We start from the raw sequence: 23,523 nt of genomic DNA, 5'->3' as shown, positions 1-23,523 counted from the left end.
CATTTTACTCCTCTTTATATACATCTGAATCTTCACCTGACACCACTGAAGTGAATTCATTCCTGGATAGCCTCAATTTTCCTGTGTTAAGCTTAGATGCTGCTAAAAAACTTGACTCCCCATTAACGGTAGAAGAAATCACTCTCGCTGTGAGTAGCATGCAAAATAACAAAGCTCCTGGCCCTGATGGATTCCCAGTTGAATTTTTTAAGAGATTTCAGGAAAAACTGCTCCCTTTACTGCATGCTGTTTATAAAGAATCACTGGAACATGGCACTCTCCCTCCCACTTTAAGGCAAGCCTCCATAAGTCTCCTCTTAAAAAAAGATAAGGATCCAAATCTCTGCAGCTCATACAGACCTCTCTCATTAATAAATGTAGATGCTAAGATCCTTGCTAAAGCTTTGGCCTGTCGCCTGGAAAACATTGTACCAACTATTGTCTCACATGAGCAAACTGGATTTGTTAAGGGGCGGCAGTTATTTTTTAATGTCCGCACACTCCTAAATATTATTTATTCTAAAACTACCACAACAACACCCGAAGCAGTAATCTCGGTTGATGCAGAAAAAGCTTTCGACAGGGTTGAATGGGACTATTTATTTACTGTACTAAAGAAATTTGGACTGGGAAATGGGTTCATTTCATGGATACGTCTCCTTTATACATCTCCACAAGCAAGCATCTCCACTAATGGCATCCAATCCAGTTTTTTTACTCTAACCCGTGGTACCAGACAGGGGTGTCCCCTATCTCCTCTATTGTTCGCACTAGCTATAGAGCCCTTGTCAATCTTTCTGAGGTCCTCCTCAACTTTTAGAGGGATCTCACGATTGGGCACAGAATTTAAGTTGTCACTTTATGCTGATGATTTATTGTTATATGTCTCAGATCCTGTCCTTTCCATTCCCACAATTTTATCTGCTTTCCAGAGATTTGGATCATTCTCAGGCTATAAAGTGAATATCTCTAAAAGTGAATGCTATCCTATTAATGCTTCAGCATCACAGCTTACACAGTCAGATATCCCTTTTAAGATGAATCTGTCTGGCTTTAGGTATCTTGGGATCAGCGTTACTAGAACGTTAAAGTCACTTTTTTCTGCTAATTTTTTACCTTTAATGTCTAAAATTAAATCTGACTTCCAAAGATGGAGAAGCTTGCCTCTCTCGTTAATTGGAAGAATTCACGCAGTTAAAATGAACATCTTGCCCAAATTTCTATTTTTGTTCCATTGTCTCCCACTTTTCCTGCCAAAGCAGTTTTTTAAAACAATTGATCAAACTATTTCTGATTTCTTATGGTGTGGAAAGGCTCCCAGGATCCGTAAATCCATACTTCAGAGATGTAAATTCAATGGTGGATTGACACTTCCGAATTTCCAACTGTATTATTGGGCGGCACATATTCATAAAATTTCATTTTGGTTCAAATCTACCAATCTGCCATGGTGCAACTTGGAGGCACAGTCATGTGTTTCATCCTCCTTACCTGCTTTACTTACCTCTTCTATTCCATCTAACCCCTCTGGCTTTACAAATAATCAAGTGGTTCTCTCCACACTTAAAATTTGGTATCAATTTAGGAAGCACTTCAAATTTAAGTCAGCGTCTACATTAGCTCCTTTACTGAAGAATAATTTATTTCAACCTCCGTTTACAGATTCAACCTTTCTTGCATGGCATAATAAAGGCCTGAAATGTTTTAAAGACCTTTACAAGGATGGTATTTTTCGCAGCTTTATAGATCTCTCAAAAGAATTTCATCTCCCACCTTCTCATCTCTTTCGATACTTTCAAATTAGACACTGCGCTAAAGCTTTGTTTCCAGTTTTTCCTTCCTTACCGCCTACTCTACATTGGGAGGTGTTTTTAAACCGCGATCCACTTCAAAAATCATTTATTTCTAAAGTTTATAACGAACTTCTTTCTTTTGATTGCTCACCAGTTACTAAAGTTAAGACTGCCTGGGAAGATGAACTGGATCTAAACTTGGAGGATGACTGGTGGGACACTGCTCTTAAGAAAATTCACACAAGCTCATCCTGTGCTCGTCTCACACTTATACAGTTTAAAGTACTGTTTAGAGTCCATTTTTCCAAAGCTCGATTGTCTCAAATCTATCCCAGTATTGCTGACAAATGCGACAAATGTCATGCCTCATCCTGCAATTTAACCCATATGTTCTACTCTTGTCCGCTACTCTCTTGCTTCTGGTTGAATTATTTTGATACCATGTCTAAAATACTATCAGTGACCATAAAAGTCTCCCCCCATGTTGCTATATTCGGGCTCCCAGAGGACCATAACCGGTTTACCTCTCATCAATTGGATATTTTAGCTTTTACTTCCTTACTGGCAAGACGCCACCTTCTACTCCACTGGAAGTCGACTAAAGCTCCCTCGAGTCGTCAGTGGCTCAGTGACGTCATGTCTTTTCTAAAGTTGGAAAAGATCAGATATTCAGTGAACGGTAACTCTGCTAAATTTTATAACAAGTGGCTTCCCTTTCTTACATTCTTCCACTCTCTCCAGTCTCTGCCCCCTAACTGACGGACCCTCTCGTTCCCTTTTTTTTTTTTTTTTTTTTTTCTCCCCTTTTGGTTTTATTTGTACTGTGTAGCTTTAATATTTTAATTATTTCATAATAGAATCTCGTTATCAATTTTTATTTTTTTTTTTTTTTTGAATTGTGTAATGTTCTTGTTTGTATGAAAAAAAAAAATCCTAATAAAAATATTAAAAAAAAAAAAAAAAAAAAATGTAATGCCAATGCATTAGCCACGCCCAACAGGAAGTGAGGTAATTTCACTTTTGTGTGAAATGCATGGCCACGAAGACGGCGCAACTCCTCCTAGACCGTTCATAGGAATGTCACCAAAATTGATACACATCATCTACAGACATGGCTGACAAAAGTTACTAAATACATTTCACGTACCATAAACCGTTCAGAAGTTATACGTCTATCAATTTTCACTTCAAAATTTTACATGCTAAAAAATTCATAACAAATCTTCTAATTGCTCAACACTGCTCATACTTCACAGGCTAATCACTCATTGGGTTTCTGACATGTTACCAAATTTCTGTGATATTTCGCCACTGGGGGCGCTATTTTTGGGCAAAAAATCCAATCTTTCCTCAAATTTGGTCAAACTTCACGGCCACCCTCTTACTACCTCCCATGTCATGTATACCACATTTTGGGAATTTTCGTCCATGGGGGGCGCTGTTTTTGGCCGACGCAATTTCTCCAAAACGGGTTTTTGGTAAATTATTCCATAATGCTTTTCCTTTACACCACTACCTTGTGATAGTGCGTTGCTGTTGTGGTCACTTATTTTTCCATCTCATAATCACTCATGTACAGCATAGCGCCACCTACTGACATGGGAAAAACCAAAAAATTTATTCTTCAAAAATCTATATCTCATCTTCTGTTTACTCAATTGTCATCAAACTTCATACGCAAACTCTTCATAGCTCACCTGACATGTACGCCAAATTTTGTGCACTTTCGCCCCTGGGGGTGCGGGTTATGGCAGAAATGATATTGCAGCTTCTGATTTGTCAAACTTGGCAAGCAAACTCTTTACAAGACCCTTTTTGGGGCGCTTGCCATGGTCGACATCGCACGAAATTTGGCTCCTTTTTCTTAGACTCCCACCGCTACTGAGAACCAGAAGCCCAGATCCAGGCGGGCCTCAGGGCCTCTATAGCGCCCCCTAACTCATTGTGATTTTGGCCTCCCGCATTAAGGTGCCTGGTTGCCATGTAGTTTGTAGTAGTGGCATGCCATTTGGTACGCATATGTATCTCACTAAGCCGGACAAAAAAGTAATGCCAATGCATTAGCCACGCCCAACAGGAAGTGAGGTAATTTCACTTTTGTGCGAAATGCATGGCCACGAAAACGGCGCAACTCCTCCTAGACCGTTCATAGGAATGTCACCAAAATTGATACACATCATCTACAGACATGGCTGACAAAAGTTCCTAAATACGTTTCACGTAGAATAAACCGTTCAGAAGTTATACGTCAATCAATTTTCAATGCAAAATTTTACATGCTTAAAAATTCATATCTTCAAATTGCTCAAAACTGCTCATACTTCACACGCAAATCACTCATTGGGCATCTGACATGTTACCCAAGTTCTGTGATATTTCGCCACTGGGGGCGCTATTTTTGGGCAAAAAATTCAATCTTTCCTCAAATTTGGTCAAACTTCACGGCCACCCTCTTACTACCTCCCATGTCATGTACACCTCATTTTGGGAATTTTCGTCCATGGGGGGCGCTGTTTTTGGCCAACGCAATTGCTCCAAAACAGGTTTTTGGTAAATAATTCCATAATGCTTCTCCTTCACACCACTACCTTGTGATAGTTCGTTGCTGTTGTAGACACTTATTTTTTCAACTCATAATCGCTCATGTGCAGCATAGCGCCACCTACTGACATGGGAGAAACCAAAAAATTTATTCTTCAAAAATGAATATCTCTTCTTCTATTTTCTCAATCTTGATCAAACTTGATACGCACACTCTTAACAGGTAACCTGACATATGTGCCAAATTTTGTGAACTTTTGCCACTGGGGGCGCTGTTTTCAGGCAACAATTTCTATCTCGGCTTCTGATTGGTCAAACTTGATCAAACTTTACAAAACAACTCTTCATAGGTCCCTTGACATGTATACCAAATTTGGTGAACTTTCACCACTGGGGGCGCTCATTGCGCTGTAGCAGTTGCAGGAGAGGTGTTTACAATCATGAGGCACCAGGAGTATGTTGTTTTGGTTGCCTTAAACACACATGACTTGTGGGGAATGGGTAGGCAGTCGGGAGCAAGTGTTGTAGCATAGCACCACCTACTGACATGGGAGAGACCAAAAAATTTATTCTTCAAAAATCAATATCTCATCTTCTATTTTCTCAATCTTGATCAAACTTGATATGCACACTCGTAACAGGTCACCTGACATATTTGCCAAATTTTGTGAACTTTTGCCACTGGGGGCGCTGTTTTCAGGCAACAATTTATATCTCGGCTTCTGATTGGTCAAACTTGATCAAACTTTACAAAACAACTCTTCATAGGTCCCTTGACATGTATACCAAATTTGGTGAACTTTCACCACTGGGGGCGCTCATTGCGCTGTAGCAGTTGCAGGAGAGGTGTTTACAATCATGAGGCACCAGGAGTATGTTGTTTTGGTTGCCTTAAACACACATGACTTGTGGACCACTGGGGGCGCTCATTGCACTGTAGCAGTTGCAGGAGAGGTGTTTACAATCATGAGGCACCAGGAGTATGTTGTTTTGGTTGCCTTAAACACACATGACTTGTGGGGAATGGGTAGGCAGTCGGGAGCAAGTGTTGTAGCGTTACATACAGACTAATAGATGTCTAACAGAAGACAATCCTATGTAGCTATAGCTTGGTGACTGATGAGGTAAATACATTAATTTGGTTGGGAAGCCATGGCATAAAATGTTCTGTCCATGACAACGTCTCAGCGCACCGTGTACTCTGTGTCCAATTCTGTGCTTTGTCACCATTGTGGGAGTAATGTCTCTTGCCAAAGAAGCTGTGGAAGGTATTTCGCGGGGACGCATGCCCCCGCCCCCCTTGGCCGCTGGCGCGAGGGCCCGTCGAGGCCGCTTGCGGCTTTAATTATTCTTCTTCCGTCTTCTTCTTTATTTTTCTCCGCTGTTGGGCCATTTTCGGGGCACTTGCCATGGGCGAAAACGCACGAAATTTGGCACCAATTCCGAGAATTGCCACCGCTACTCAGAACCAAAAGCCCAAACTTGGCCGGCGCTCAGGGCCTCTATAGCGCCCCCTAAGTCGTTGTGATTTTGGCCTCCCGCATTAAGGTGCCTGGGTGCCATGTAGTTTGTAGTAGTGGCATGCCATTTGGTACGCTTATGTATCTCACTAATCCGGACAAAAATGTAATGCCAATGCATTAGCCACGCCCAACAGGAAGTGAGGTAATTTCACTTTTGTGCGAAATGCATGGCGACGAAGACGGCGCAACTCCTCCTAGACCGTTCATAGGAATGTCACCAAAATTGATACACATCATCTACAGACATGGCTGACAAAAGTTACTAAATACGTTTCACGTAGGATAAACCGTTCAGAAGTTATACGTCAATCAATTTTCGATGCAAAATTTTACATGCTTAAAAATTCATAACAAATCTTCTGATTGCTCAAAACTGCTCATACTTCACAGGCAAATCAATCATTGGGCTTCTGACATGTTACCCAATTTCTGTGATTTTTCGCCACTGGGGGCGCTATTTTTGGGCAAAAAATCCAATCTTTCCTCAAATTTGGTCAAACTTCACGGCCACCCTCTTACTACCCCCCATGTCATGTGTACCACATTTTGGGAATTTTCGTCCATGGGGGGTGCTGTTTTTGGCCGACGCAATTGCTCCAAAACGGGTTTTTGGTCAATAATTCCATAATGCTTTCCCTTCACACCACTACCTTGTGAGAGTACGTTGCTGTTGTAGACACTTATTTTTCCAACTCATAATCGCTCATGTACAGCATAGCGCCACCTACTGACATGGGAAAAACCAAAAAATTTATTCTTCAAAAATCTATATCTCATCTTCTATTTACTCAATTGTCATCAAACTTGATACGCAAACTCTTCATAGCTCACCTGACATATACGCCAAATTTTGTGCACTTTCGCCCCTGGGGGTGCTGGTTATGGCACAAATGATATTGCAGCTTCTGATTTGTCAAACTTGGCAAGCAAACTCTTTACAAGACCCTTATTGGGGCGCTTGCCATGGTCGACAACGCACGAAATTTGGCTCCTTTTTCTTAGACTGCCACCGCTACTGAGAACCAGAAGCCCAGATCCAGGCGGGCCTCAAGGCCTCTATAGCGCCCCCTAAGTCGTTGTGATTTTGGCCTCCCGCATAAAGGTGCCTGGGTGCCATGTAGTTTGTAGTAGTGGCATGCCATTTGGTAGGCATATGTATCTCACTAAGCCGGACAAAAATGTAATGCCAATGCATTAGCCACGCCCAACAGGAAGTGAGGTAATTTCACTTTTGTGCGAAATGCATGGCCACGAAGACGGCGCAACTCCTCCTAGGCCGTTCATAGGAATGTCACCAAAATTGATAGACATCATCTACAGACATGGCTGACAAAAGTTCCTAAATACGTTTCACGTAGGATAAGCCGTTCAGAAGTTATACGTCAATCAATTTTCAGTGCAAAATTTTACATGCTTAAAAATTCATAACAAATCTTCTAATTGCTCAAAACTGCTCATACTTCACAGGCAAATCACTCATTGGGCTTCTGACATGCTACCCAATTTCTGTGATATTTCGCCACTGGGGGCGCTATTTTTGGGCAAAAAATCCAATCTTTCCTCAAATCTGGTCAAACTTCACGGCTACCCTCTTACTACCTCCCATGTCATGTATACCACATTTTGGGAATTTTCGTCCATGGGGGGCGCTGTTTTTGGCCGACGCAATTGCTCCAAAACGGGTTTTTGGTAAATAATTCCATAATGCTTTTCCTTCACACCACTACCTTGTGATAGTACGTTGCTGTTGTAGACACTTATTTTTCCAACTCATAATCGCTCATGTACAGCATAGCGCCACCTACTGACATGGGAAAAACCAAAACATTTATTCTTCAAAAATCAATATCTCATCTTCTATTTACTCAATCTTGATCAAACTTGATACGCACACTCTTAACAGGTCACCTGACATATGTCCCAAATTTTGTGACCTTTTGCCACTGGGGGCGCTGTTTTCAGGCAACAATTTATATCTCGGCTTCTGATTGGTCAAACGTGATCAAACTTGACACAACAACTCTTCATAGGTCCCTTGACATGTGTACCAAATTTGGTGAACTTTCACCACTGGGGGCGCTCATTGCGCTGTAGCAGTTGCAGGAGAGGTGTTTACAGTCATGAGGCACCAGGAGTATGTTGTTTTGGTTGCCTTTAACACACATGACTTGTGGGGGATGGGTAGGCAGTCGGGAGCAAGTGTTGTAGCGTTACATACAGACTAATAGATGTCTAACAGAAGACAATCCTATGTAGCTATAGCTTGGTGACTGATGAGGTAAATACATTAATTTGGTTGGGAAGCCATGGCATAAAATGTTCTGTCCATGACAACATCTCAGCGCACCGTGTACTCTGTGTCCAATTCTGTGCTTTGTCGCCATTGTGGGAGTAATGTCTCTTGCCAAAGAAGCTGTGGAAGGTTTTTCGCAGGGACGCATGCCCCCGCCCCCCTTGGCCGCTGGCGCGAGGGCCCGTCGAGGCCGCTTGCGGCTTTAATTATTCTTCCGTCTTCTTCTTCTTCTTCTTTATTTTTCTCCGCTGTTGGGCCATTTTCGGGGCGCTTGCCATGGGCGAAAACGCACGAAATTTGGCACCACTTCCGAGAATTGCCACCGCTACTCAGAACCAAAAGCCCAAACTTGGCCGGGGCTCAGGGCCTCTATAGCGCCCCCTAAGTCGTTGTGATTTTGGCCTCCCGCATTAAGGTGCCTGGTTGCCATATAGTTTGTAGTACTGGCATGCCATTTGGTACGCATATGTATCTCACTAAGCCGGACAAAAATGTAATGCCAATGCTTTAGCCACGCCCAACAGGAAGTGAGGTCATTTCACTTTTGTGCGAAATGCATGGCCACGAAGACGGCGCAACTCCTCCTAGACCGTTCATAGGAATGTCACCAAAATTGATACACATCATCTACAGACATGGCTGACAAAAGTTACTAAATACGTTTCACGTAGGATAAACCGTTCAGAAGTTATACGTCAATCAATTTTCACTTCAAAATTTTACATGCTAAAAAATTCATAACAAATCTTCTAATTGCTCAAAACTGCTCATACTTCACACGCTAATCACTCATTGGGCTTCTGACATGTTACCCAATTTCTGTGCTCTTTCGCCACTGGGGGCGCTATTTTTGGGCAAAAACTCCAATCTTTCCTCAAATTTGGTCAAACTTCACGGCCACCCTCTTACTACCTCCCATGTCATGTATACCACATTTTGGGAATTTTCGTCCATGGGGGGCGCTGTTTTTGGCCGACGCAATTTCTCCAAAGTGGGTTTTTGGTTAATAATTCCATAATGCTTTTCCTTCACACCACTACCTTGTGATAGTACGTTGCTGTTGTAGACACTTATTTTTCCAACTCATAATCGCTCATGTACAGCATAGCGCCACCTACTGACATGGGAAAAACCAAAAAATTTATTCTTCAAAAATCTATATCTCATCTTCTATTTACTCAATTTTCATCACACTTCATACGCAAACTCTTCATAGCTCACCTGACATATACGCCAAATTTTGTGCACTTTCGCCCCTGGGGGTGCTGGTTATGGCAGAAATGATATTGCAGCTTCTGATTTGTCAACCTTGGCAAGCAAACTCTTTACAAGACCCTTATTGGGGCACTTGCCATGGTCGACAACGCTCTAAATTTGGCTCCTTTTTCTTAGACTGCCACCGCTACTGACAACCAGAAGCCCAGATCCAGGCGGGCCTCAGGGCCTCTATAGCGCCCCCTAATGTTTTGTGATTTTTGCCTCTCGCATTAAGGTGCCTGGTTGCCATGTAGTTTGTAGTAGTGGCATGCCCTTTGGTACGCATATGTATCTCACCAAGCCGGACAAAAATGTAATGCCAATGCATTAGCCACGCCCTACAGGAAGTGAGGTAATTTCACTTTTGTGCGAAATGCATGGCCACGAAGACGGCGCAACTCCTCCTAGACCGTTCATAGGAACGTCACCAAAATTGATACACATCATCTACAGACATGGCTGACAAAAGTTGCTAAATACGTTTCACGTAGCGTAAACCGTTCAGAAGTTATACGTCAATCATTTTTCAATGCAGAATTTTACATGCTTAAAAATTCATAACGAATCTTCTATTTGCTCAACACTGCTCATACTTCACACGCAAATCACTCATTGGGCTTCTGACATGTTACCCAATTTCTGTGATGTTTCGCCACTGGGGGCGCTATTTTTGGGCAAAAAATCCAATCTTTCCTCAACTTTGGTCAAACTTCACGGCCACCCTCTTACTACCTCCCATGTCATGTATACCACATTTTGGGAATTTTCGTCCATGGGGGGCGCTGTTTTTGGCCCACGCAATTGCTCCAAAACGGGTTTTTGGTAAATAATTCCATAATGCTTTTCCTTCACACCACTACCTTGTGATTGTACGTTGCTGTTGTAGACACTTATTTTTCCAACTCATAATCGCTCATGTACGGTATAGCGCCACCTACTGACATGGGAAAAACCAAAAAATTTATTCTTCAAAAATCTATATCTCATCTTCTATTTACTCAATTGTCATCAAACTTCATACGCAAACTCTTCATAGCTCACCTGACATTTACGCCAAATTTTGTGCACTTTCGCCCCTGGGGGTGCTGATTATGGCAAAAATGATATTGCAGCTTCTGATTTGTCAAACTTGGCAAGCAAACTCTTTTCAAGACCCTTATTGAGGCGCTTGCCATGGTCGACAACGCACGAAGTGCGAGACCCTATTGTTGCCATGTGTCCAATTCTGTGCTTTGTCGCCATTGTGGGAGTAATGTCTCTTGCCGCAGAAGCTGTGGAAGGTTTTTCGCAGGGACGCATGCCCCCGCCCCCCTTGGCCGCTGGCGCGAGGGCCCGTCGAGGCCGCTTGCGGCTTTAATTTTATCCCTAATCTATCCCCAATGAGCAAGCCTGTGGCGACGGTGGCAAGGAAAAACTCCCTCAGACGACATGAGGAAGAAACCTCGAGAGGAGCCAGACTCAAAAGGGAACCCATCCTCATTTGGGCAACAACAGACAGCATGACTATACATAACATTAACAGTTTTAACATGAAGACAGTTTCGTTGATGTTATAAACTCTTCATTGATGGAAACTTGAGTGCAAAACTGTTCATGATAACTGCAGTCCTAAAGTTAGCAAGTCAACTGTAGTCCTCAGCCATAAAAGCATTACTGTAAGAGTCCAGAGCATCCTCCAGGTATAATCCTCAACTGTCCTCATGGGGCCATCCTTCACAGGAGCGATGCGATAAAACTCCGACCAGACACAGGGCACCAGGATGGATCAAGCAGGTCTGAGGGGCAGAAGAGGGAACCCATCCCCATCCGGGCAACAACAGACAACATGACTATAACATTAACAGTCCTAACATAAAGTCAGCTTCGTTGATGCTATAAACCCCCCACCGACAGAAACCCGAGCGCAAAACCGTTCACGACAACCGCAGTCCCAAAGTCAGCAAGTCAACTGCAGTCCCCAAGTCAGCAAGTCAACTGCAGTCCCCAGCCAAAAAAGCACCACTGCAAGAGTCCAGAGCGTCCTCCAGGCGCGACCGCCAACTGTCCTCATGGGGCCGCCCTCCACAGGAGCGATGCGATGAGACTCCAACCAGACACAGGGCACCAGGATGGATCAGGCAGGTCCGAGGAGCAGAAGAGGTCAGCATCTCGATCCCAGGACTGACATGTAACTCAGAGGTACTGATTTTGGGGCGGGGGAGAGGGAGATAAGCCTGAGTAATGGGGCCTAACGACGCCACTTTGTTAGTCATGGGGACTCAACACACCACCGGCTGACAGCACTTCCACTTTGGTGTTTTTAAACTGACCACTGTGTTACTGTCACTGTCCGATGTGCTAGGAAACGGTCGGGGCTCTGAGTGTGCCTCCTCTGGGCCTGTTTCAGCTCTTAAATCATCTTCAGTCCTTGAAGAAGCCGCCCAAAAAACTTCATCGGTTTAGACTGTGCCATTGTTCAGTTCACGCAGAGATAATTACACCACCAAACCAGGCTGATTAAGACACACTGCGATCGGTCAAAAGCTCAGCTCATTTGGTCGTTACATGTTTACACTCTGGTTTCCTGCCGTCTCTTCATTGCGGCTGGATTTCGGCAAATGGAGGGATTTCTATAAAAGATGACTTATGATAATGATGAGAAATATATTCATCACTGTGATGCCTGCTAGTAATTTTCTCTTCGTCACTGATGGATTATGTTCATCAATGACGGGTGTGACGAGCGCCAGCAGGAACCCTGATGCTATTCCATCCACCCATCCATTATCTGTAGCCGCTTTATCCTGTTCTACAGGGTCGCAGGCAAGCTGGAGCCTATCCCAGCTGACTATGGGCAAAAGGCGGGGTTCATCCTGGACAAGTCGCCAGGTCATCACAGGGCTGACACATAGACACAGACAACCATTCACACTCACATTCACACCTACAGTCAATTTAGAGTCACCAGTTAACCTAACCTGCATGTCTTTGGACTGTGGGGGAAACCGGAGCACCCGGAGGAAACCCACGCGGACACAGGGAGAACATGCAAACTCCGCACAGAAAGGCCCTCGCCGGCCACGGGGCTCGAACCCAGGACCTGAGTAACCGTGCCGCCCCTCGATGTTATTGTTCGGGCGATAATGATAAACATATTTTTTTAGCCAGTTATACTGATATTTTGCTGAGATGTTTTGGATTTTGCAGCTAAATGCATATTTCTAAATGTAAAGTTACATCTTTTCATATGATTCAGAATTTTATAAGTATAACTTTTTATACCACAGTAATGCCAATATGGTCGGAAAGCTGAGACTTCATTTGATTAGGAACCGATAATCCAAACTCAAATTATAGTAGGTCACGACGAGTTCTGATTTAAACAACTGTTTATACTGTTAGGCACAATATACAAAACTGAAACGGGATTGAAATGTTCCTTTATTTTACTGCTCTACTGCCGACAAACACTATGAGCTTATTAACTCTGTGATCTTTATGTAATTTTACATTGAAGTTTTAGCTTGATACTGGTCGCAGACCCGGAACTATTTGTACTATGTTTTTGAAGAAATAAAACCAGCTCTAGTTAATGGATGTTTTGACCCTACTGTAGATGTGATATAAATAATCATCGTGTTATATCTACACCCTTGTAGTTTACTGGCAGTGCTTTTAGAAATTCCATTTCAGCTGCCCGTGTACTGAAAAAAAAAGCACTTAAAATGTAAAAGAACTGCGGGAACGTGCCAGGACAGGCTGGGCAGAGGATCACAGAGACTCTCTCTCTCTCTCTCTCTCTCTCGGTGTGTGAGTGAAACACTCAGCCAGCCACATACCAGCCTCTCATACCCTCCTCTCCTTTTATAATCGAGAATCTTCTTTCCATAACACCCAGCCATCATACTGTAAGTTAATTAGTGTAACTAATGTAAGACTAGAAGCTGTAAGAAATGAACAAAAAGGAGTAAAAGGAGTCAAAAGAGACTCCAGGATAAAACCATCCTGACCAGAGTGAGGGTTTTTCCCTTTGGGATCTTCAAAGTGATGGACAGAGTCTGCTGGAGGACGTCAAGAGCGATGCGTCTCTCTGCTATAACCACACTCCTGCAGCCGGACACGGAGGGACAGAAGGAGGCGTTCACATGTCCTGACAAGATGAAATAAAATGTTCAATGATTCAAAAACATTCAAAAAATGGGGATAATGTGTACTGGGTGCAACTGAAAAACATTTGACATTGAGAATGAGCTCGTGTATGCGGAAGAGGGTAGAAAGCGCATGCCTTTGAGTGTCATTTTGAAAAGAGTGTCCTCACCTGTCCATGTCTCCCCTGAGTCCAGCAGCACCTCTACAGGGAATGTAGTATGTTCAGGCTGACAGTAGTGCACCATGAATACGTAGCGACCTGTCTGAGGTACCTGTGCTTTCAGTTCCACTTCAGTCTGGAAGCAGATTAGCACAAACACTATTAGCCCTATTTTAGATGGGACTGTCAGTCTCATCCATGATAAAACTTTCACATTAAGATGGAAAGTCATGTAACGTGTTTCTACTGGGTTTGTTTTGGACATTAGTCTGGATGACTGCATCCCACATGGACATATGATCATGCTCACAAAAAGTTGAAGATGAGACCATGGACAAGAGAAGAAATTCTACGATTCAAGTAAGATGTTGAGAAAACTCTTTTGTTAGTCTTTTTTGAGATTCAGGAAGTGGATATATGTACTGGGCGACTAAAAACAGCAAGAAACAATGGTCAATTTTTTTTTTCCCAATGCATCCTGATGCATCTTCCTGCAAAACTGCAGGTGTGTTGTTCCAGACAGAACTAAAATTATCAGATGTCTGCAAATTTGGTCTCGTCTCGTCTCGTCTCGTCTTCTTCCGCTTATCCGGGACCGGGTCGCGGAGGCAGCAGTCTAAGCATGGAAGCCCAAACTTCCCTTTCCCCAGACACCTCGGCCAGCTCCTCAGGAAGAACACCGAGGCGTTCCCAGGCCAGCCGAGAGACATAGCCCCTCCAGCGTGTCCTGGGTCTTCCCCGGGGCCTCCTCCGGAAATTTGGTCAAAAACAAAGAAAGAAAAACACCATCATGGCCAATTAGTCTACTTAAAAAGTCTAAAGTCCTTCCCACACCACTGGTGCCGATCTCTGTTTTTGTAGCCCTCGGCCTCTCGCCTATTCCGTGACAGTTTGACTCCCTACTCACAGCTATATTGCAGCGCGCCTTGCCAGACAGCAGTAGGTACCATTTTTATGATGGTCTTTGGTATGACCCAACCACGAGTAGAACTTACACTCTCCCGGTCAAGAGGCGGACACGCTAACCACTAGGCCAACTTATGGCATTTTGGATACAGCCAAAATCCCAGAGAAGCACCTACAAATGATGAATTTACCCCAGTTCCCCAACTATACAAATTAATTCCATCCAAACAGGGCTTGATGTACCATGAGCTAGCCTAGTGGTTAGCATGTCTGCTTCTCGACCGGGAGATTGCAAGTTCTACTCACGGTTGGGTCATACCAAAGGCAAGGCACGCTGCAATACAGATGTGAGTAGGGAGTCAAACTCTCGCGGTTACCAGAGGACTAACCCCACACTGCAACCCTAGCTGTATAGTCGAGAGGCCGAGGGCTATAGAAGCGGAGGTCGGTGCTGCCCGATGTACCTTAAGGGCCTGGTAAGTACAGGGATGGGAGACTGCCTGGGAAGACCAGGTCCTGGCACAGGAGGGACTTTGACTTTTGAAATAGGGCTTGACACATTCTAAAATCTAAGACCTGATTTCACATTAGACACAGACTCATTTGTCTGTATTCCCAGCATCTGGTCCTGAAATGTTGAAGATACACAAAATAGTGTGATATTGTGTTAGATGGCAAAATGATGGCAGGAAGTTGGATATGTGTGCCTAAAGTGACTAAATATGGTAAGCAGCAGTGGTCAAAATGTTTTCTTCCACTGCAGTAGGCAGTCTGCAAAATCACTATGTGGGCAGGGCTAAGATTATTAGATGCCAAAAATTGGTCACTATTTTGGAAAGAAAAAACTAAATCAAAGAGAAGTATTTACCAATGATCTACCCCAGTTCTTCCGAACAGGGACGAAAACACCATCTAAAACCTAAAATATGATCGCACTGTTTCCCCCACAGTCCAAAGACACGCAGGTTAGGATAACTGGTAGCTCTAAATTGACCATAGGTGTGAATGGTTGTCTATGTGTCAGCGCTGCAATGACCTGGTGACTTGTCCAGGGTGTACCCCACCTCTCGCCCATAGTCAGCTGGGATAGGCTCCAGCTTGCCCGTGACCCTGCACAGGATAAGCGGTTATGGATAATGGATGGACGGATGGATGGATCTCACTGAATGTTAACCAGTCAAAATGGTGTCACTTAGTGTAGGGCTGGAAAGAAAATCAGTCACTCTTTCCTCGTGTGACCTTTTGCAAACAGTCTGGTACCTGAACCACTGAGATGGAGGTATTATACTGTAGTAGCAGAGTGGTGAGGGGAAGTTGTGGTACCTGAGGTGATTTGAGCAAAGGTCCATCACACCGTCCTGAAGCTTGAGCACTGTATCTGGACGGCCGGGTCACAGTCGATTCATCTAAAGTGAGTGCTGTGGGAGGTGTGTGGAACTGACTCTGGACACAGTGCTTACTGAAACAGAGAACCAACACATGTTATTGCCTGCAGAAGTTGCTCTTCCTTTGTCTCTGGTGTCTTTGACAAAGTCAGGTAGAGATCAGAAGCAGAAATCCAAGACAGATTTCCTCAGGCTTTCTAGAATTCAGCTTTGCTCAGTCATGACAAAGACAGAAAGGAAGGTTTAATCTGTTCTGAGCCACTTAGGGCACGCACACTCCATATTTCGTTTCATTGCCTGAAGCTTTCACATCCCATCCTGCTTTCCATTAAAAGACTAAAAGTTTACAGCTCGTTCCTCCAAGCAATTGCCATAATTAAAACCAGTGTCATCTCTACACATTGTCTTCTGCACTGTCTTCCATTTAGCATGCTTCTAGATCCCTTTGCATTGGCTCTGTTTGTGAACCTTTAAGGTCAAACCATATAACAAAGGGTTCCCTTCCAGTAAGGGTCTTCAGGAAGCTACAATCCCAGAAATACTCAAGGAACCCTCACATCCCATCTATCTAGCAAGGGAGCTTTTGTTACCCTTTCTGAAAAAAGACATCTTTTGTTGTATGGTGAACCTTATTGAAGGACCCCATGAGGAACAACACCACATGGCTTTGTTTTGTCCTTGTCAGGAAACATGTAGAACCATACAGGAGGTTCAGAACTAGTCAAAGGATCCTTTAGGGGAAAAAGTTTCACTCTAGCAATCTTTAAAAAGGTGTTTCAGTCTATCCGTCATTGGGGGAACCCAAATGATTGTATGGAGAACCATGCCACAAGAGGTTCCACTTTCAGAAAGGATTCCCAGATCTGTTTTTCAAGAAGCCAAGAACACGAAACTAGCCACAGAACCTGCGCAGTCTTTCGGGAAAACAGGTTCCATCTAGCATCCTAAAGGTTTCTTTGGCTTGTCCCTTTGTGAAACTCCTAAAATTTCAATGTAGAACCATACAACAAAAAGTTTCCCCTTCAGAAAGGGTTCCAGAAAGTGTTCAAGAAGCTAAGAACCTAGAAATAGTCAAAGTACCCTGACATTCCAAAGGGGGAAGAGGTTACATCTAGCATTCTAACAGGTTGTTTAGTTTGTCCCTTTCGGGGAACTCCTAAAGGTGATGATGATGAAAATGATGATGAGTTTATTTAGTAAAATAATGTACAAAATACAAATATAGTGCACATTAAAATACATGGATAGCGCAATAAAATGTAAACACTTTTTTCCATTGTGGTCCAAGTACATCAAGTGCCAAAAAAGGTTCCATGGAGAACCATACAACAAATGACTTCTCTTTCAGAAAGGGTTCCAATAAGGGTTCTTCAAGAAGATTATAACCCAAACTACCCCCCAAAGAACCCTCACACTCCTAGTGGGGAATCAGAGGTGTCCATCTAGCATCTTAAAAGATTCTTCAGTTGGTTCCTAAAGGATTTTTCAGTTTGTCTTGGGAACCCATTAAGATTCTGGATAAAACCATACAGCAATAGGGTTCTTTGTCATATTGGGTTCCAAGAAGTGTTCTTTAGGAAGCCAAAAAGTTTTCTTCAAGAAGCTAAGAAACCAGAACCAGGCAAAGAATATGAACACACCTTAGGACAAAATGTTTCCATCGAGCATCATAAAAGTTTTTTCTATTTGTCTATGCCTTTAAGGGTTCCACATACATACAATACATCCACGCAAACAGAGGATTTCATTTTTAGGAAGGCTTCCAAATAGAATTGCTTTAGGAAGCTTGGAACCCTTAACCATCCAAAGAACCCTTTAGAAATCAGTTCCTTTTACTAGTATACTTATGTGTTCTATAATAGCACGTGTACTTTCACCCAGAAACACGACAAATTAGTTTTAGAAAACACACACACACACACACTGACATAAATCTCCTTCTTTGAAGTTCTTGTTCAAAGACAAAACTATGGATGTATTTTTAGAGATGTGTATAATAGTTCACTCGTGCTTTGCCTTAAAGCTAGGATTTGCTTCTCTCTCTCACACACACACACACACACACACACACACACACACACACACACACACACACTTCTTCATGTTCTTGAATGCTGCACTAAGCTTACGCATTTAATCTTTCATACAGCACATAACTACAGTCTTAAAACAGGGTTCCACAGGGGTTCTTGGCATCAAGGACATGGTTCTAGACTGGTTTAAGTCATATTTATCAAACAGGACTTTCTCAGTAGTTATGGGCAATGCATACTCTTCTGTGACCCCTCTGTCCTGTGGTGTTCTCCAAGGTTCAATCCTTGGAGATGATATATTTAACAGTTATTCCACAAAATCGAGTCATACATGAGCTGATAGCTGATGAGGCGCGTGATAAATATTTTTTATAGCATTTTTATTTTTTGCAAATTCGAAAAATAAAAACTTGATACAAAACGCCCGACAAAATTATTTCCACGTAGGCGGACTTCTTAAAAACCTATCAATGGCTGCACGAATTGACTTTAGCATTTTTTTTTTTTGTAGAAAGCGATGTCTTGCTGTCGTGCTGCCAAGGTATAGAATAGCTTTCGACATTTATTTAATTCTTCCTTGGACATTTCAGTTCTGTAATTTTCAAACTTCTTTGAGCTTTTGAACCAGTCTAAAAAAATTCAGCAAATTTTAACGCTTTAAGATGAAGAATGTAAACAAACCGGCGAAATGACAAGAGCAATTTGTGAAAAAATGCGATGATAATAATAATTATTGAAAAATAAAAAAGATACGGGGGCGGCACGGTGGTGTAGTGGTTAGCGCTGTCGCCTCACAGCAAGAAGGTCTGGGTTCGAGCCCTGTGGCCGGCGAGGGCCTTTCTGTGAGGAGTTTGCATGTTCTCCCCGTGTCCGCGTGGGTTTCCTCCGGGTGCTCCGGTTTCCCCCACAGTCCAAAGACATGCAGGTTAGGTTAACTGGTGACTCTAAATTGACCGTAGGTGTGAATGTGAGTGTGAATGGTTGTCTGTGTCTATGTGTCAGCCCTGTGATGACCTGGCGACTTGTCCAGGGTGTACCCCGCCTTTCACCCGTAGTCAGCTGAGAAAAAAGATACATTCTTACTATCAAATTCCATATTTTGTTGCTTTTTTTGTATTTTTGGGGGTTTTGTTTTCGAGTAGAGTTTTTATTTCGTCCTCGGTTGGTTCAGCAACACGCTCCGCCATTTTGTTTTTCTCTACTCACGGCATATGAGCGGATATCCTAGTAGTAGAGTCGCCAATCAGAGTGCACGATTGCTCTTATCCAGTGAATGTAGAGAGAATGCTCTGGATAAGGGCATCTGCCAAATGCCATAAAGGCAAATGTAAATCCCAGGACTGTGAAATAGAAATGACAAAATCCGAGGAAACAATTTTGGCAGGGGGCTGGGGGCCGCAGGGCCCCAGAAGCTGAACAGATTTTGTGCATATTGATAGATTTGGAGCATCTCCTGAAAGCAAATATTTTCTCAACCATGCCATTTAATTTGAACTGTGATTATTATGTTGAAATAATACAGTATGAACTGATTTACCTTTTAACTGATAAGGGTTCACTTGAAGAATGAAAATATATCAATAACATACAACCCCGATTCCAAAAAAGTTGGGACAAAGTACAAATTGTAAATAAAAACGGAATGCAATGATGTGGAAGTTTCAAAATTCCATATTTTATTCAGAATAGAACATAGATGACATATCAAATGTTTAAACTGAGAAAATGTAACATTTAAAGAGAAAAATTAGGTGATTTTAAATTTCATGACAACAACACATCTCAAAAAAGTTGGGACAAGGCCATGTTTACCACTGTGAGACATCCCCTTTTCTCTTTACAACAGTCTGTAAACGTCTGGGGACTGAGGAGACAAGTTGCTCAAGTTTAGGGATAGGAATGTTAACCCATTCTTGTCTAATGTAGGATTCTAGTTGCTCAACTGTCTTAGGTCTTTTTTGTCGTATCTTCCGTTTTATGATGCGCCAAATGTTTTCTATGGGTGAAAGATCTGGACTGCAGGCTGGCCAGTTCAGTACCCGGACCCTTCTTCTACGCAGCCATGATGCTGTAATTGATGCAGTATGTGGTTTGGCATTGTCATGTTGGAAAATGCAAGGTCTTCCCTGAAAGAGACGTCGTCTGGATGGGAGCATATGTTGCTCTAGAACCTGGATATACCTTTCAGCATTGATGGTGTCTTTCCAGATGTGTAAGCTGCCCATGCCACACGCACTAATGCAACCCCATACCATCAGAGATGCAGGCTTCTGAACTGAGCGCTGATAACAACTTGGGTCATCCTTCTCCTCTTTAGTCTGAATGACATGGTGTCCCTGATTTCCATAAAGAACTTCAAATTTTGATTCGTCTGACCACAGAACAGTTTTCCACTTTGCCACAGTCCATTTTAAATGAGCCTTGGCCCAGAGAAGACGTCTGCGCTTCTGGATCGTGTTTAGATACGGCTTCTCCTTTGAACTATAGAGTTTTAGCTGGCAACGGCGGATGGCACGGTGAATTGCGTTCACAGATAATGTTCTCTGGAAATATTTCTGAGCCCATTTTGTGATTTCCAATACAGAAGCATGCCTGTATGTGATGCAGTGCCGTCTAAGGGCCCGAAGATCACGGGCACCCAATATGGTTTTCCAGCCTTGACCCTTACGCACAGAGATTCTTCCAGATTCTCTGAATCTTTTGATGATATTATGCACTGTAGATGATGATATGTTCAAACTCTTTGCAATTTTACACTGTCGAACTCCTTTCTGATATTGCTCCACTATTTGTCGGTGCAGAATTAGGGGGATTGGTGATCCTCTTCCCATCTTTACTTCTGAGAGCCGCTGCCACTCCAAGATGCTCTTTTTATACCCAGTCATGTTAATGACCTATTGCCAATTGACCTAATGAGTTGCAATTTGGTCCTCCAGCTGTTCCTTTTTTGTACCTTTAACTTTTCCAGCCTCTTATTGCCCCTGTCCCAACTTTTTTGAGATGTGTTGCTGTCATGAAATTTCAAATGAGCCAATATTTGGCATGAAATTTCAAAATGTCTCACTTTCGACATTTGATATGTTGTCTATGTTCTATTGTGAATACAATATCAGTTTTTGAGATTTGTAAATTACTGCATTCTGTTTTTATTTACAATTTGTACTTTGTCCCAACTTTTTTGGAATTGGGGTTGTACCTCATATTGTAAATTCACTTATATTCTTGTGTCGATTTGTATCAATTCATTGGGTCCCATAATGTCTTTTCCAGGGGGGAAATTCTAGACTGATTATTAAATAATAGTCACTAATGTTCTTGTTTTTGAACTGATTCAAGTCAAAAACTATATACAACTATTTACAAGTCAATATTTATATTTATTTCCTTTTCTTTGTTAGCAGTTTCTTCAGCTTAGAAAGCCTACTCTTTTCTTTCTGACTTTCTATATGGCTTTTCCTTGCTCTTTTGGTCTCTCTTTCATTACATATTCATGATAACAATGAACATTATGAACAATAAGTTAAAACTACATAAATAATAAATGTGAACAAGATGGTCTACCTGGTAATCTATAGTTCAACAGCTTCAATTTCACCAATTCCGCATGTTTTTTTTCCTTTAACATGGTCAACCAAACGTGTTCTTCCACCAGAACCGTACTTCACATCCTGATGGCACAAGATGCAGTAAGCTTTCCCCGGTTCTTTTATCTTCCATATATGCTCATGGAGATATTCGCTACCGGCTTTAAACTCCAGCCATCGCCAATTCCATGGATTTTTGATGCCGTTTTCCTTGTCAATGTTTTTGACATCGTCGGTCTCACCGTCCTCCCTCTGAACGATGTCCCTCCGTGACGCGGACATACCGCGAAATTCTCCTTTTCAAAACCGTTGACATCGAAAGCGTGTTTAAAGAGCACAATGGTAAAGCGAAAAGAACACAAGATTCGCGCCGTGGTTTGTAAGCATGGCACAAATGCCGTAAACTGGTCTGTCACTGTCGCAAAAGAAAAAAAGATACCAAAAAAATTACAGTGTCGTTACAGAAAGAACAGTTTGCGGTAGGCTCTTTCCCAGACTCGCCAGCTCGGTGACACTCGCTGTACGAGACTACTAGCGGTCGGTAGACAACAACCCCTACCTCCCCAATTTGTTATTGCAAAATTAGATGATTTACTAAAATTATATTTTTGGCGGCCAAATTCGCGGAATTCCGCGGATTTTTCACAGCCCTGAAATCCACATGTAAATGTAGATTTGCCAAGCAACGCAGAACCGAAAGGTTCACCCTGTTTCCTATTTACTCGCATGATCAAATAAAATAAATATTTCAACAGTAATGTTTTTCTCTCCATTATCCTTTTAAGAGAATGCTTTGTTGTTATGCCTGGCTTACGGCCCTCGGATCAAGAACAGATGCAGAAACACAGTGGGGCGGGTTAGAGATAATAAACGGGGGAACATTGCTCTCCAGGTGAGATACTCAGCCCTGAGGGTGGAATGTAAGCAGCTACGCCTACACCACAGATGCACTTTTTTTTCTCTTTAATGAAATATGAGTGCTTTCTGAATACATTAAAAGCAGGAGAGGCATAAAGTTAAGTACCTGGGTGAATCTGAGCTGTGCTTCCACACTTGTTAGCATGACTGTTAAATTATGATTGCTGAAGTACGTGTTCTCATCTACACACTAAACCACTAAAGCAACTACAGTATTATATAAAACGCATGCTAAAAAGTGGCTCCGTCAGTTTTGTGTAGAAGAGGAAATGGTTGGGTTTATTTTTGAGATCCTAGACAACCTTCAAAAAATGTTGTTCAAGAAATCCCCGTTTTGTAGCGTGGGCTTGTTTCTATTTTACACTCAATACCCCATGGAGAGAAACCGCACACACCAGGAAATAAAAAGGAATGATTCAGAGGAACAGATCTTGTTCGCCTTCAGAAGTCAAGCACTGCCTACATCCTGAGCTGTGGTGCTGTTTTGTTTTTCCCAGCTTTCTGTGCTTCATCAGTCAACGTGAATTCATTCTGAACTTTCTGAGAGATGGATGCAATGCCACCTCACAGCTCCACGGTTCCAGGTTCGATCCTGAGCTCGGGTTATCTGATTCACATATTCTCCTTGTGTTCATGTTGGCTTCTTCAGTGTTCTCTGGTTTCTTCCCACTGTCGAGGACTGTAGATGGATTGGTGACTAAATTGCCCCCTCCCAAGTATGATTTTGTGGGTGTGTCTCTGTGTGCATGATGCTCTGCAATGGATTTGCACTTTATCCCAGGTTTTCTCAGCAACCTGGCTGGGTTAAAGGGCTTACTAAAGATGGACTTGACTTGGAGAGGTCATCATCCGCTTTAGGGTGGTTCTGCCTGCTACAAGTCAGGTTATGTTTGATGGTAGAGAGGAGCTTCTTCCATCTTTCCCTGTCCTCGACACAACACCTAGCCAGCTCCAAGTCACAGGTTGTTTTTAGTTGACGAGTCTGGGAAATGGCGTTCGTAC

General features: G+C 42.7%; 1 protein-coding gene across 2 annotated transcripts in view; it reads right to left on the bottom strand.

The window, feature by feature from the left end:
• The window catches only part of LOC132877029 (laminin subunit alpha-3-like), a 335,048-nt gene that overhangs the window by 137,033 nt on the left and 174,492 nt on the right, over window positions 1–23,523 (bottom strand). For both annotated transcript variants that reach the window (XM_060913563.1, XM_060913572.1), the window contains exons 29-31: window positions 15,925–16,060; window positions 13,705–13,831; window positions 13,397–13,536 (exon numbers count right to left, since the gene is read on the bottom strand). In XM_060913563.1, coding sequence (XP_060769546.1) covers window positions 13,397–13,536; window positions 13,705–13,831; window positions 15,925–16,060 — 403 coding nt within the window. The remainder of the gene's footprint in view (window positions 1–13,396; window positions 13,537–13,704; window positions 13,832–15,924; window positions 16,061–23,523) is intronic.

This window comes from Neoarius graeffei, chromosome 1 (genome assembly GCF_027579695.1).
Source record: "Neoarius graeffei isolate fNeoGra1 chromosome 1, fNeoGra1.pri, whole genome shotgun sequence".
NCBI lineage: Eukaryota > Metazoa > Chordata > Actinopteri > Siluriformes > Ariidae > Neoarius > Neoarius graeffei.
The sequence above is the reverse complement of the archived record's forward strand: the minus strand, read 5'-3'. Positions and strand labels throughout refer to the sequence as shown.